This window comes from Peromyscus leucopus, chromosome 18 (assembly GCF_004664715.2).
Source record: "Peromyscus leucopus breed LL Stock chromosome 18, UCI_PerLeu_2.1, whole genome shotgun sequence".
Lineage (NCBI taxonomy): Eukaryota > Metazoa > Chordata > Mammalia > Rodentia > Cricetidae > Peromyscus > Peromyscus leucopus.
The window spans coordinates 29,009,440-29,021,955 of record NC_051078.1 but is presented as its reverse complement, the minus strand read 5'-3'; the positions used below and the strand labels follow the sequence as shown (position 1 = coordinate 29,021,955).

At 38.7% G+C, this 12,516-nt stretch overlaps 1 protein-coding gene across 5 annotated transcripts in view; it reads left to right on the top strand.

The window, feature by feature from the left end:
• The window catches only part of C18H12orf50 (chromosome 18 C12orf50 homolog), a 34,274-nt gene that overhangs the window by 6,935 nt on the left and 14,823 nt on the right, over positions 1-12,516 (top strand). For all 5 annotated transcript variants that reach the window (XM_028889976.2, XM_028889974.2, XM_037196792.1 and 2 more), the window contains exons 4-7: positions 6,618-6,776; positions 7,729-7,806; positions 7,887-8,000; positions 10,139-10,249. In XM_028889976.2, coding sequence (XP_028745809.1) covers positions 6,618-6,776; positions 7,729-7,806; positions 7,887-8,000; positions 10,139-10,249 — 462 coding nt within the window. The remainder of the gene's footprint in view (positions 1-6,617; positions 6,777-7,728; positions 7,807-7,886; positions 8,001-10,138; positions 10,250-12,516) is intronic.

Genomic DNA, 12,516 nt, shown 5'->3' with positions numbered 1-12,516 from the left:
CTTGGTAACTAAATAAACAATTCTTCCTGTGACTTCTACACAGCCATTTTTAATTACCCAGACATTCTTTCATCATACGAACACGCATTTATCTTTTTATTAACTAAATAGTATTTCTTCTCAATCCATTCTCTCACAAGTAGCTACTACTCCATGTTTTTTCCCCCACTGCGGTGGCTCTTAAAGTATTTGTCTATTCTTGCTGAAAATATTTTCCTCCCTCCCTTCATCCCTCTCTGTCTTTCTTTCTTCCTTTCTTTTTTAGTAATCAGGTTTTTTTGGCCCTTCTCCTCACAGTGTGCAGATTATAAAGTACACTGGTCAAATCTGAGTACTTATATCACCAGAGCTACTAGAAGAAGTGGACACATTTGACACCTCCTTTTCCTTTCATATAATTGCTTAGCAGCTTGCCGACCTCAATAGTGTCTTCATTCTGTGCCTGCTGTGACTTGCCCTTGCCAGTTAGTTACACCTCATGGTGGCATCCAAGGAAGTTGTTGAGTTTCCTCTTTTTTCCCTCTTTCCTGTCTTGTAATATCACCCAGTCTTATTTTTATTTTTAATGTTTATTATCATGTGTTAGTTATAATATGATATGTTATATTATATATATTACATATATAATATAACAATGAGTTTGTTTATATTGTCACATTTGCACATAATGGATCTTGATCATAGTCACCCCTCTTTACTATTCTGTCTCCTCTCATCACTTTTGTTCCCCTTTCCTTTTCCCCCACTAGTAATTATGAGGTTTATTTTATTTATTTATTTGTGCCCGGCCTGTGTCTTTGTGGGTGTCTATACATGTGTGTATTCAAGTGCACATATCTGTGTACACAAATAGAGCCCAGAAGAGGATGTCAGATACCATAGAGCTAGAGTTCTAGACTGTCATAGGACTCCAGCTTGTCACATGGGTGCTAGATCTGAACTCCAGTCCTCCGGGGTTGTGCAGGACATGGTCTTAATCACTGAGCTCTTTCTCCAGTCTCAACTTTGTGGTTTCGATGATTCACACATCATTGACTCTGTTTACACATCACTCCAAATCAAGATTTCTCCCTCCCCCACACACCATTAGACATCTGAATTCAGCTTTTTACTTTATCTCTGTATTTGTATGACTAAAAATTATTTCACATTTAACACGTTTAAGACTGAGATCATGATTTTATCCGTACTTTCCCCAAATGGCTCCATCCATAGCTGGTTCTGACTCATCTTGACTGTAAGCCCAGCCTTGAAGTGGCTTAGGACAATCTGAATCATCCCCAAAATTTCTGTCATATCCCGCGCATCTAATCCATACAGAGACATAATTCTACCACCCGGATATATCAGAGTCAGACTTCATCATCATCTGTACAATCTCCACACGGATCAAGCCACCATGATTGCCTCATAACTGTATTGTTACAGCAGCTCCTGGTTTCCCCCTGCTTTCTCTCTTTATGTCTGTTCAAAGCCCAGCACCTACAGTCTTATGATCAAGCAGGTTTTGTCCTCTACTCAAAATCCCCCAGTGTCCTTTTATCTAATTCAGAGAGGTCAGAGTCCTAACAAGAGCTTAAATTTGGAAAGTTATTTGATCAAGTACTCTGCTAGCTCCCCTGAACTCAGACACTTGTCATTTCACTCCAACTGTATGTTTCCCTATTTGTCTTTCCTGGAGCATGTTCACGTATTTCTGTTTCCAGGGCTTTGCATGAAGTACCCTTTCCTCAATATCTTTGTGGCAAGCTACTTTATTTCTTCAAAGCTTTGCTCAAATATTGCCTGTAATGAGGTCTCTGCTTGGTGCCATAATTGAAATATAGCCTCCTGTCCCATCTCCTCCATGTGCACTTCCAATTTTCCTTGCCCTCCTCTATTTCCCATTTGACACACCCCATTAATTTCTCATATGCAATCTAATTTGTTTGCTCAGTGCATTGCTTATTACCTAATGCTTCCTTGTAGAATAAAATCTCCATGAGACCAAGGAGCTTTGGTTCGTTCACTTGCCAATGCCATACACTTAACAAAGGCGCATAGCATTACCTCTTATAGATTCTAACCTGGAAAATCTTAGATATTAGTTAATCATGTTACGCTGAAAACTCATTCATGTTAAGTTTTCCTCTGGCTCAGGCACAGTTCTGTGCTCTAGAAAGAAGATTCAATTTCTAGGTAGGAGGCAAACTGTTGTTTTGTCTGTTTTGTTTTGGTGATACAAAGTACCAGAGACTGAGTAGTATATCAAGAAGAGAGGTTGATCTGGCTTATGATTCTAGTGAATGGAAGGTCCAAACAACACAGTACCGATGTCCTGTGAGGGTCTCCCAGCTACATCACATTATAGCAGAGAAGTAAAAGGAAATGTACAGGTGTAAATAGCCCAAGGGGAGATTCCAGCCTCATGTTAAAACAGTCCACTCATGATAACCCCACGAATCTCAGGAGCCCTGACCCTTATCAGAGAGAGAACATTAATCCATTCACGAGAGTGCCAGTTCTTCCCTCCAATTGGCCTCACCTCTTCAAATTTCCACTACCTTATGACACCACACTAGGGTTCAATATTCTAGCACATCAGACTTTGGGAGATAAACTGTGTCCCAAACATACAAAACTATTAAGGGCTTTAAAAAAAATGTACTGAGCTACCATATTACCTATTCATTTTGGAAATACTGAATACTATAGAAGATATAAGTTGATCCCTAGCAGACCTGATAGTTCCCATAATATTTGTAGTGACATCTGTCTACCAAATGTTATGTCAATCAGAACTTGATTGGTAAATCTTTTTCTTTTTTTAACCTTAAATGCTTACATTGTCATGTAGTACATTTATGGAAAAGCATCTACCTTCCTGTGTTTCATTAAGTACATATAACTACTTATAAATCCAAGGTGGAAATATTATAAATTATGAAAAGACACAGCTAATAAGGCATCAGTTAGTACAGAAAATTACATAATCTATAGGTAATGATGTCCCTCAGGTCAAGATAAGATAAAAATTAGATATTAAAAAAGACAATCAGTGAAATGTTTTTTGGGATTTCACTTCTTGAATTGAGACCCACCAGACAGCACATGTAAAGTAGGTGTGATGGAGCCACAGAGTGTTATCTAAATCACCAGCTGTACTCTTCCAGGATTAGGTGCTTCCCAAGACAATTTTCCATTAGCTGATTTGACACTGTAGATCATATCTATGCTCTTAGTGTAATTATCAATTATGCGTTCTTCATGGTTCTTTTCATGGGGCTGTGGGGCTTATATCCAACTGCCCATTAAGCTGAGCATGGTAGCACACACCTATAATTCTTGAAATTTAACACTCAGTCGTCAAATGATGATCTGAGCCCACTGCAGTCCACCACTGTCATTAGGAATAAAAAGCCAATTTGATTTGATTTAAGGGAAAACTGGAAACTCGGGGCTTATGTAATCAAAGAGATTAAGGATGGGGCTGATCTCAGATGCAGGCTTTTCTTCACCAGTTCTTGGCTTGGAACTGTCTTTCCATTAGCTATTGTGGCTTCAGAAGCACCAGACATAGACATTGGAAGTAGAATTAGCAAAGGTAAAGATCACTGACTACAGTTTAGACTGGGTTAGAATCTCACACTTGCCAATGTAACCTTGGGCAACTCTCTGTGGCACAGGTGTTTGATCTGTGTCATGGGGTTGTTTTCAAACTGTATCAGCTTCAGACCTATTCCTCAATATTGTTGCCATTATCATTACCACTGTACAAATCAACCATCTTAAATTGTGTACTAGGAACAGGCTGTTGGAAGTCAATATGAGAAAAAGCCTGTTTTTCTGTGCATGAAGTAAATATTAAAGGCAATTCAGAAGAAGTGAAGAACTACAGGAGAAGGAAATTTTAGAAACCACATACGTGGTCAAGGTCGCAATGTTGAAAGCCGCATGTGGGGTTAAGGGCATCCTGATGTGGTCCAAGACACAAATAAGAAACATTACAAAGACCTCAGCTGAATCGTAGGCATGCTCTAAGACTGTGGAAGGCCCTGATAGAAAAGAAAGTAGGAAGTAGCCTTGAATGCATTGGCACAGGAGACCACTTCTTAAACACAACACCAGTACCACAGACACTGAGAGCAACCATCAATAAAAGGAGACACCAAAAAAAAAAAAAAAAAAAAAGAAAGAAAAAGAAAAAGGCAAGACCGTGGAAGGCAGAAATTCAGTTGGTAAATTAGGATGTTTTGTAGGAGAAACAACTACATGCTCAAGTTGCTTTATGGGTTCTCTTGACTGTGTGTTGTAAAATATGAAAAGAGAAACAAATTACAAATGGAATTTAAAAAAACGGGGAAAGCAGAATATGTAGGTTTGCAAGGTTTTCAGACGGGCAAAATGATAAAAGTATGATCAAGAGATCATCAGAAAGCAGTTTATTGTTCGACAAAAGTTCAGAGATGGGGAAACAAATGTGTGTGTTCACAGCTGCTGTTACTTGTCACCACACACTCTCATGCATTGGAATTCAGTTCATTCCAGCACGGACTCTGCCAACTTTAAAGTTAGCTGGTTAGCAAACTTGATTCTATCTCCAACCCAGAGCTGTTGGATGCTTTGTTCTTTTGAATACATACACTATCTCATTGTAGACACTGCCTTGTAGTATTTTTCTTTGTAATTGTTAAAATACGTTAGGCTGAGGATGTAGCTCCGTTGGTAGAGTGCTGGCGATTCCAGCTCCTCCTAGATCCTTATATCACCTTAGCACTCGGGAGGAGGGGGAAGAAAGATGATGCAAAGTTTATTAAAGTCATCCTCAGCTGTATAGTGAGCTTGAGGCCAACCCTGGCTGCATGTCTCAAAACAAAACCAAGTGATATAAGTAAAGTCACTCTCATCTCACAGATCTATGTTGTAACTAAGAATAACACTTGTGATCAGTTTGCACTTACAACTTCTTGATTTACACTGAGGGTATATCCCAATCAATCTGTCATAAGATGAAAATGTATCTGCTACTCCCGGCCTACCAGAGCACCCCGATTTCACCAGAGTGCCCTGATTTAGCGCCACGGCACACTGTAGACAGAGTCCTTTACTTCTTGACTACGTTGCTGACTCAGATCTGTGCTCACAGCCACTGCCCAGCATCAAAGGGATTATCCCCGAGAATGGTGTCACCCTGAGAAAACATTAACATCAGGAGCGTGAAGTACAGTTTCTGCTCAATGCCTGCCACTTCACAGCACTGTAAATGTAATCCACCCTACACCAGGGACCAAATGTGGACTACCACACAAAATGTGTGAACTCCACATCCAGCTCATCACAATGATAAAGTATAGCAAATGACATATTTTCCCTTAGTAACAGACAAAACGTTGATAGTTATTCAATTGGTATAATAGTCTTTTGAAAAATAAGGGAAACATTTTAATATACAATTAATTAAGAAGATACTGGTTTAAAGGGACAGAGATTTATTACAGTTGGTAGAGTTCTTGCCTAGCATATACAAAGGCCTAGGTTTAAACCTCAGCTTCAGATAAACCATGTGTAGTGGTACCCAACTGTAACCCTGGTTTTGGGGAAGTAGAAGCAGGACAATCAATCAAAGCCAGGTTGGCTGTAAATGAATGGGAGTTTGAGGCCAAGACTGGATACAGGAAGCCCTGTTTCTTTTTTCTTTTCTTTTTTAAAAAAAAGGTATTTTAAAATTGTACTTATTTATTTTATTTGTATGAGTTTATGTCTGAATGTATGTTCCTGGTGCCTGCAGAGGCCATAAGTGGGTGTTGGATCCCTTAGGACTGGAGTTACAGACAATAACTGCCATGTGGGTGCTAGGAATTCAGCCCTAGGTCCTCTGCAAGAGCAGTCAGGGCTCTTAACTCCCAAGCCATCTCTCCAGCTCCTGCTCCTGCTCCTGCTCCTGCTCCTGCTCCTGCTCCTGCTGCTCCTCCTCCTTCTCCTCTTCCTTCTTCTTTTTGAAGATTTTGTTTTCTTTTAAATATATTTGTTAACTTTTTAAGACTTTTATGTAATGTATTTTGATAATATTCACCACCCACTTCCCCTAACTCCTCTTCGATCCACTCTTCACTTCCCATCTTTCCACCTATTTTTGTTTTGTTTGGTTTTAACCCATCACGACCAATTTCTACTATCCATATACTCATGGATCAGTGCTGTGGGATGTTCTGTATGGCAAATATGTTAATAAATAAAACACTGATTGGCCAGTAGCCAGACAGGAAGAATAGGCTACAGATCAGTGGCAATCCACTGGACTGTGATCAACCTACCGAGGGCTACACTAATAAAGAAAAATAATTTTTCCTTCTTCAAAAATCATTAACTGTCAAACTCCTCAGGTAGGGAAGGGACCTTGGGAATTCCTACCACTTTATACTGGGAAGTTGACTGGCTTGATTTTGAGCAGGTCTTGCTCAGGCAACTACAGCTACCATGATCTCATGGGTGCAACAGTTCTATCACATCCAGAAGACAAGAAACCATTTCTGTTTTTTTTTTTCAAGAAATAAAAATAACAACAAAAAGAATGGTTGGTTACTGAATGTATTAGTAATAGTGGTTGAACAGACTAAAGCATTGTGTTTTCTCTGTAGACACCACCTTACAGAAAGAAAGTCAGGAAGGAAATCCACCCCCAAGCCAGAGTCAGGAACCTCTGAAACCCATGGAGAATGTATCAAGACCTATCCATAATCCATTAGTTTTAAAAACTAACTTTGAAGAAGAGGAGGAGGAAGAAGAGGAACAAAATGGTTAGTACCCCCTTTCTTGGATTACAATACACATGTAAAAACCCACACTATTTTCTATATACTCCTCAACAATTAGAGGCTTAAGATGCAACATACATACCAGATTTTGTTAAGAAAATACTAATATTATTAAAGAAATGAATTTTATTTTTTAATGTATTCTCTGTCTACATATGCTTATGCTTCTTTGGATTAAGAGGTTTTGTCATATGATGGCTGGGAGACATAAGTCATGTTTAATTAAGCGCATGTACTTACAGAGCTGTTACAGATAGCCTCATAAGAGACAACCGCTGTGACACTGATGTACATACATCTGTGTCTCATAACATTTACTCCTTGGAGTTTTAAGGATCCAGGGAGTGGCTTGGAATTTAAAGTACTGTCGTCAACAGCATCCCTGATATTCTGTAGAGGAGTGTGGAGAGAATTTGGGCCCATGTGCTCTGCATCATGGTCCTTCCCTTTTTCCCCATATCATCACGGCACAGTGGAGCCATTCAGATGAACTCCAGATGAACACCTGAAAACGCAAATTTACTTTGTCTCTGCCCTGGAATGCATCTCTCTGTGGGTACCAACTGTCATAGCAAATACACAGAAGTCGTCACTGTTCTTTTTGCCTGTTATCATTTCTTGCTCTCTCGTGCCCACATGCTCTACCACATAGCATCTCAGCAAGCCTGTGCTTTCAGCTTCTCCTTTCAGGACCTAGAGCATAAAATATATAATTTCTCTTAGATGATTCTTTCAAATACTAAACATGGAAGCATTTTGAAATATGAGTTTGCTCTTTCTTATTTATTTATCTGTTTATTTATTTTATTTCAAACATTAGATGAAGAACAGTTTATCTATGAAAACAATATTTGGGATTTTTTCTTTCTGATTTACAAATTTTCAGATTATTTGAATTTGGGACAATTTAATTTTTAAAAAATATATCCTATAGATGCTTCTAGTTTATGGACAAAGACACCTGAAGAAATTGAAGAGAAAAGAGCAATAAAGGAGATGTGTTATAAATCTGGTAAGAAATCAAACAATTGTGGGATTTCCAATGGTTGATATGCTCCACATGCTAACTATTCTCTTCTCACGGGAGTTTAGGTGAATACTATAGATTCCATGCTCCTCCAGACATTTCATCATCAAAAAGCGTAGCTTCTACACCGGAAAAGGAGTTAGAAAAGCCTTTGGAAAATGGCAGTGAATTGCAGGAAGGTAAGAATCAAGATGGTAATATTCAAGGTGACATGTAAGAGATACTTAGTGAATAGACCCTGAATTATTTAGTGCAGTGTACACTGGAGCAGGATTAAATAATAAATAATACATCTGGTTTGTGAGTGAGAAGGAAGCTTTTTACCGGATGACCCAAATTTCCTATGAAAGGATGCTGTTAAAGTAATGATGTTTCCCCAGAGGAGCCACAAAAAGAACAGACTTCACAGATACAGGCGACCCTCACATGCCACATAGGCATTCTGTAAATAATGTGCCTTTCTGTGTCAGTGGTAAATCTTTCTGTGAGACAGAGCTTGCTGTTTTATTTTGAGTGGAAAGGGTAACCCAGGTCAGTGTGGACAAAAGTGAGGTGGCGAAATAATGTCAGTGGAAGAATGTGTCTGTTGAATGAATGTCTGTTCTGTGTCAAGCAATTTTAAGGCAGTTTTGATGGACAAGTCCTATACTCTCTCTTTCATGATACATTTCTTCTGAGCAAGTCTGAGTTTGCTTCTGGTCAGCACCTTGTCCTTGAAGGCAAGGCAAAGAGCATTGTGTTGTGTATAGGAAAGCAGGCACTTAAATAAAAGTCCACGAGTGTTAAAAGTTCATGCAGGTTTCCTGGTTTCAGAGTGAGCTTGTGTATGTATTGTAACAATAGAAGAGAATGTCATTGCTCCCTGATCTCTAGAGGACAGGAAGGAGTGAGGACACACAGAGAGAGGAGCTAGCAGAGAGAAGGGAGAATGGAGAAAAGAGATGAGGATGGCTGAGGATGATCGGAGGGATACAGAACAGAGCATCTGTGCCGACCTGCCTCTATGTGGCAAGATGTTTAAACGGCTGACAGGAGGTGGCAGCAATAGACCATCAGAAGGTAGAGCAGACTGCAGCCTGTACTAGTTAGATGCAAGAAACCTTAAAACAGGCGAACAAAAACAAAAGACAAAGTTACCAGTCAAAATTTAAAAGGGAAGATTATAAAAGAAATGATGCATACATTTGTATACATATAAGTATTGCCTTGCATTGCTTTCAGAAAGTTAATCCCTGAACTCCCTGATCACTTCCAACAGTGGATCTCAACTTTTCTAATGCTGCAACCCTTTAATACAGTTCCTCATGTTTTGGTGACCTGTTGCTGGAGGGCTTCTTGGAACTTCCAGATCTAAGCTGGAATGGCTACCCACTACAGTGACCCCCAACCATAAAATTATTTTTGCTGCTGCTTTTTAACCATAATTTTGCGACTCCTTATGAATTATGATGTAAATATCTGTGTTTTCTGATGGTCTTAGGCGACAACTCCCTGTGAAAGGGTTGTTTGACCCCCAAAGGAGTCGTGACCCACAGGTTGAGAACTCCTGATTTAGACTGACAGCAAATGTTAATATTTTACTACTTCTGGGTTTTTACTTAGTGTTAGAGTGAGTGTGAACACTACCATTACTATTTTCTGAACTGTTGCAAGTGAAGATATGGTGCTCTATGTTCTTACACAACTGCAGCATAAATGTTAAAATCAGGAAACTTCCTCTGAAACAGTGTGATTGTTTACGGGTTCCCTCCACAAATTTCACCAGCTAGGCCTCTGATATCCACAAAGTGAATTTACTCTTTCTTGGCATACTGTCCAGTCCAGACCCTCACACTGCTTCAGGCTGCTGTGTATCTCTTCATTCTGATGTCAACAGTTTACTTTCAAAGTAGATTATTTGGATATGTACAACGAAATTTCAGAGAATAATTATCAAGTATCAGTAATAATGACTCTAATGCTGTTTGCTAAATTAATCATGAAGAGATAGAAACAAAAGAAATATTTCAAAACTACTACAATGAAACACCAGATAAACTAAACATATTATACTCACCCAACAATGTAAGATTGTTTAAACTTCTCATTGCCATTTAGTTACCGATCCCAATAAAAGGACAAACTATGGCTTTTTTTTTTTTGTCATTTCTCAAAATTAGCTTGAAATAAAATGCACTTATCTATTGTTCACTAGATCATCACGCAAATTGTGTATATATTAGTGTCTACGCTACTTAACTGTCACCATGAATTCTGTCACAACCTTGTTTATAGTGTAAAGGTGGCTGGAGTGACTCTTTATTTCTTCCATTTCTAGGGGATGGTCTCACAGTTCCAACGAAGTTTAGCCTCTTGGACAGGCCAGGCGAGGCAAAAACATCACTGGATGGGAAACCAAGGACTGACATTGCTGCTTTTGAAAATGGAGGTGAGCTAGATGGTTCTGAATGTGTTACTTCTGGAGCTGAGGTTTTGTCCTTAGTTTTTGTGGTTGTTGTTGTTGTTTTGTTTTTGTTTTGGTTTTTGTTTTTTTTTTTTTGGTTTTTTGAGACGGGTTTCTCTGTGTAGCTTTGCGCCTTTCCTGGAACTCACTTGGTAGCCCAGGCTGGCCTCAAACTCACAGAGATCCGCCTGCCTCTGCCTCCCGAGTGCTGGGATTAAAGGCATGTGCTACCACTGCCCGGCTTGTTTTGTTTTCTATTTCCTGTTTGATGCAAGGTTTGGAAATCCCTCATAAAATAAGATGCCCTGAAAGGCTGGCATCTGTACCATATACCTTAAAAGAATTAACACTCCATGTAGAGGGTAAGATATTCCAGTTTTCAAACTTTTATGAGAAATCTGGGTGTGTGTGTGTGTGTGTGTGTGTGTGTGTGTGTGTGTGTGTGTTCAACTTCAGGATATAATTCAGATATTAAGCACATGTGTTTCCATACTACCACAGAGCCAAGTGCAGGAGCTGTAAGAGCTAGTCAGTAGTAAGTGTAATAGCTAATCAGTAGTAAGCTTGAGCCAATAGGCCATACAGTTTGTAATTAATATAAGCCTCTGTGTGTTTACTTGGGTCTGAGTGGCTGCAGACTGGGCAGGACACAGGAAAACTTTCAGCTACAAGACGGGGTTAATAAACACTTATAGAAAGTTATGGCAGTTATATTCAAGTATATGTATCATTTACACCAAGACACACATTATCATTGTTTCTCATAGCTTAAATATTTTAAGACTATTGGTCATTAGAGTATAAGAAAATCTCTCCTCTGTTAGAAAGGCTAATTTCTTGAGAAGATGTAGACAACTTTTTCTGATGCAGAAAAAAGATTGACAGGAAGAATATATGTCAAAGAAGAGAGGAGGCTGAGAAAAGTGCCGACATATACAATCAAGGCTGGAGCACATTGGAGATGCTCTCTACAGGCCTGATTTTCACCTGTTTTCAGCGATTGTCTTCGGTCAATCTTTCCCCCTTGTGCTATTTTAATTTTTTCTTCTTTCCTTCCTTCCTTCCTTCCTTCCTTCCTTCCTTCCTTCCTTCCTTCCTTCCTTCTTTCTTTCTCTTTCTCTCTCTTTCTTCCTCTTCTTCCTCTCCTCATCCTCCTCCCTCCTCTATATCTGCAGTAGACTCAGTGTTATCATTGGTTGCTTTGAAGAAACAAGTTCTAGCTCTAGTGAGAGAAAGAGCAAAGCTGACATTTTATACTTGGGCAAAATATTACTATTTTCCAGGGTTTTTTTTTTTTTTTGGTTGGGAAAAAGTTGTTTTTAGTCATTGATGAGCTAACCCTTTCATGTAAAACATCAGCTTCCTTCATATGCATTTCTTGCTTCCTTGAGACTTAGGAAGTGTGAGGATGGCGTTGCACTTCCATTATTCTTTCTAATAATACTGTGAATAACCAACTGTTTAACAGCAGTACTGGAGGATGTTAAAGCTCTCAGTCATCTGGGAGAGGGGGTTCCTGAAATAGTGAATCTTGTTGATTCTCCAGCTACCATAAATAGTCTTTTTTCAATTACAAACATTCCCGGGGTCTCTGTATATGCTAAATTGATCATTTGAGTCTTCTAAATAGTTGATAGTACATCTTGAGAGGAAAAGGGGTACATTTTACAATTGTAGCTAGTGAGTCCATATTTAATTTAAACACGTGAAACATTGTTTCTAACTTTATCATTTTTAATGTGTTCTTGAACTTTGAATTTAATGAAGCATGCTAGTCTGGGGTACATAGCTTGGGAAAAAATTCCACATGCAGACCCATCTGTGTAGCTGTATTTTTATGAACTTATTGGCTACCTTAACATACTCTTTTTGTCAAGTTCTGTTATATCCCAATACTACTTCCATCAGCATTTTATTATCAGTCACTAAAGGACCAGCAAAGGCCATAATCACGTCTCATTGATAACCACACTCTGATCTTTGCCTCCATAGTTTAGTTTTACATATTTAGTTGCTATTTAAATGGAAATGTACAGTTTGGGTTCCTTCAGTTTGAGTATTTTAGTTTAGTATTTAAGTTTAATTGTATGAGATTTGTTCACATTGTTGATTGTTGCAATAGTTTTTGACACTGCTGTTTAAATTTCATATATATACATAGATATATGCATATAAGGAGATAGTCCACATATGCATTTATAGGTACCTATTTAAAAACATTCTATATGTTCATGCATTTCTTTCTGAACACA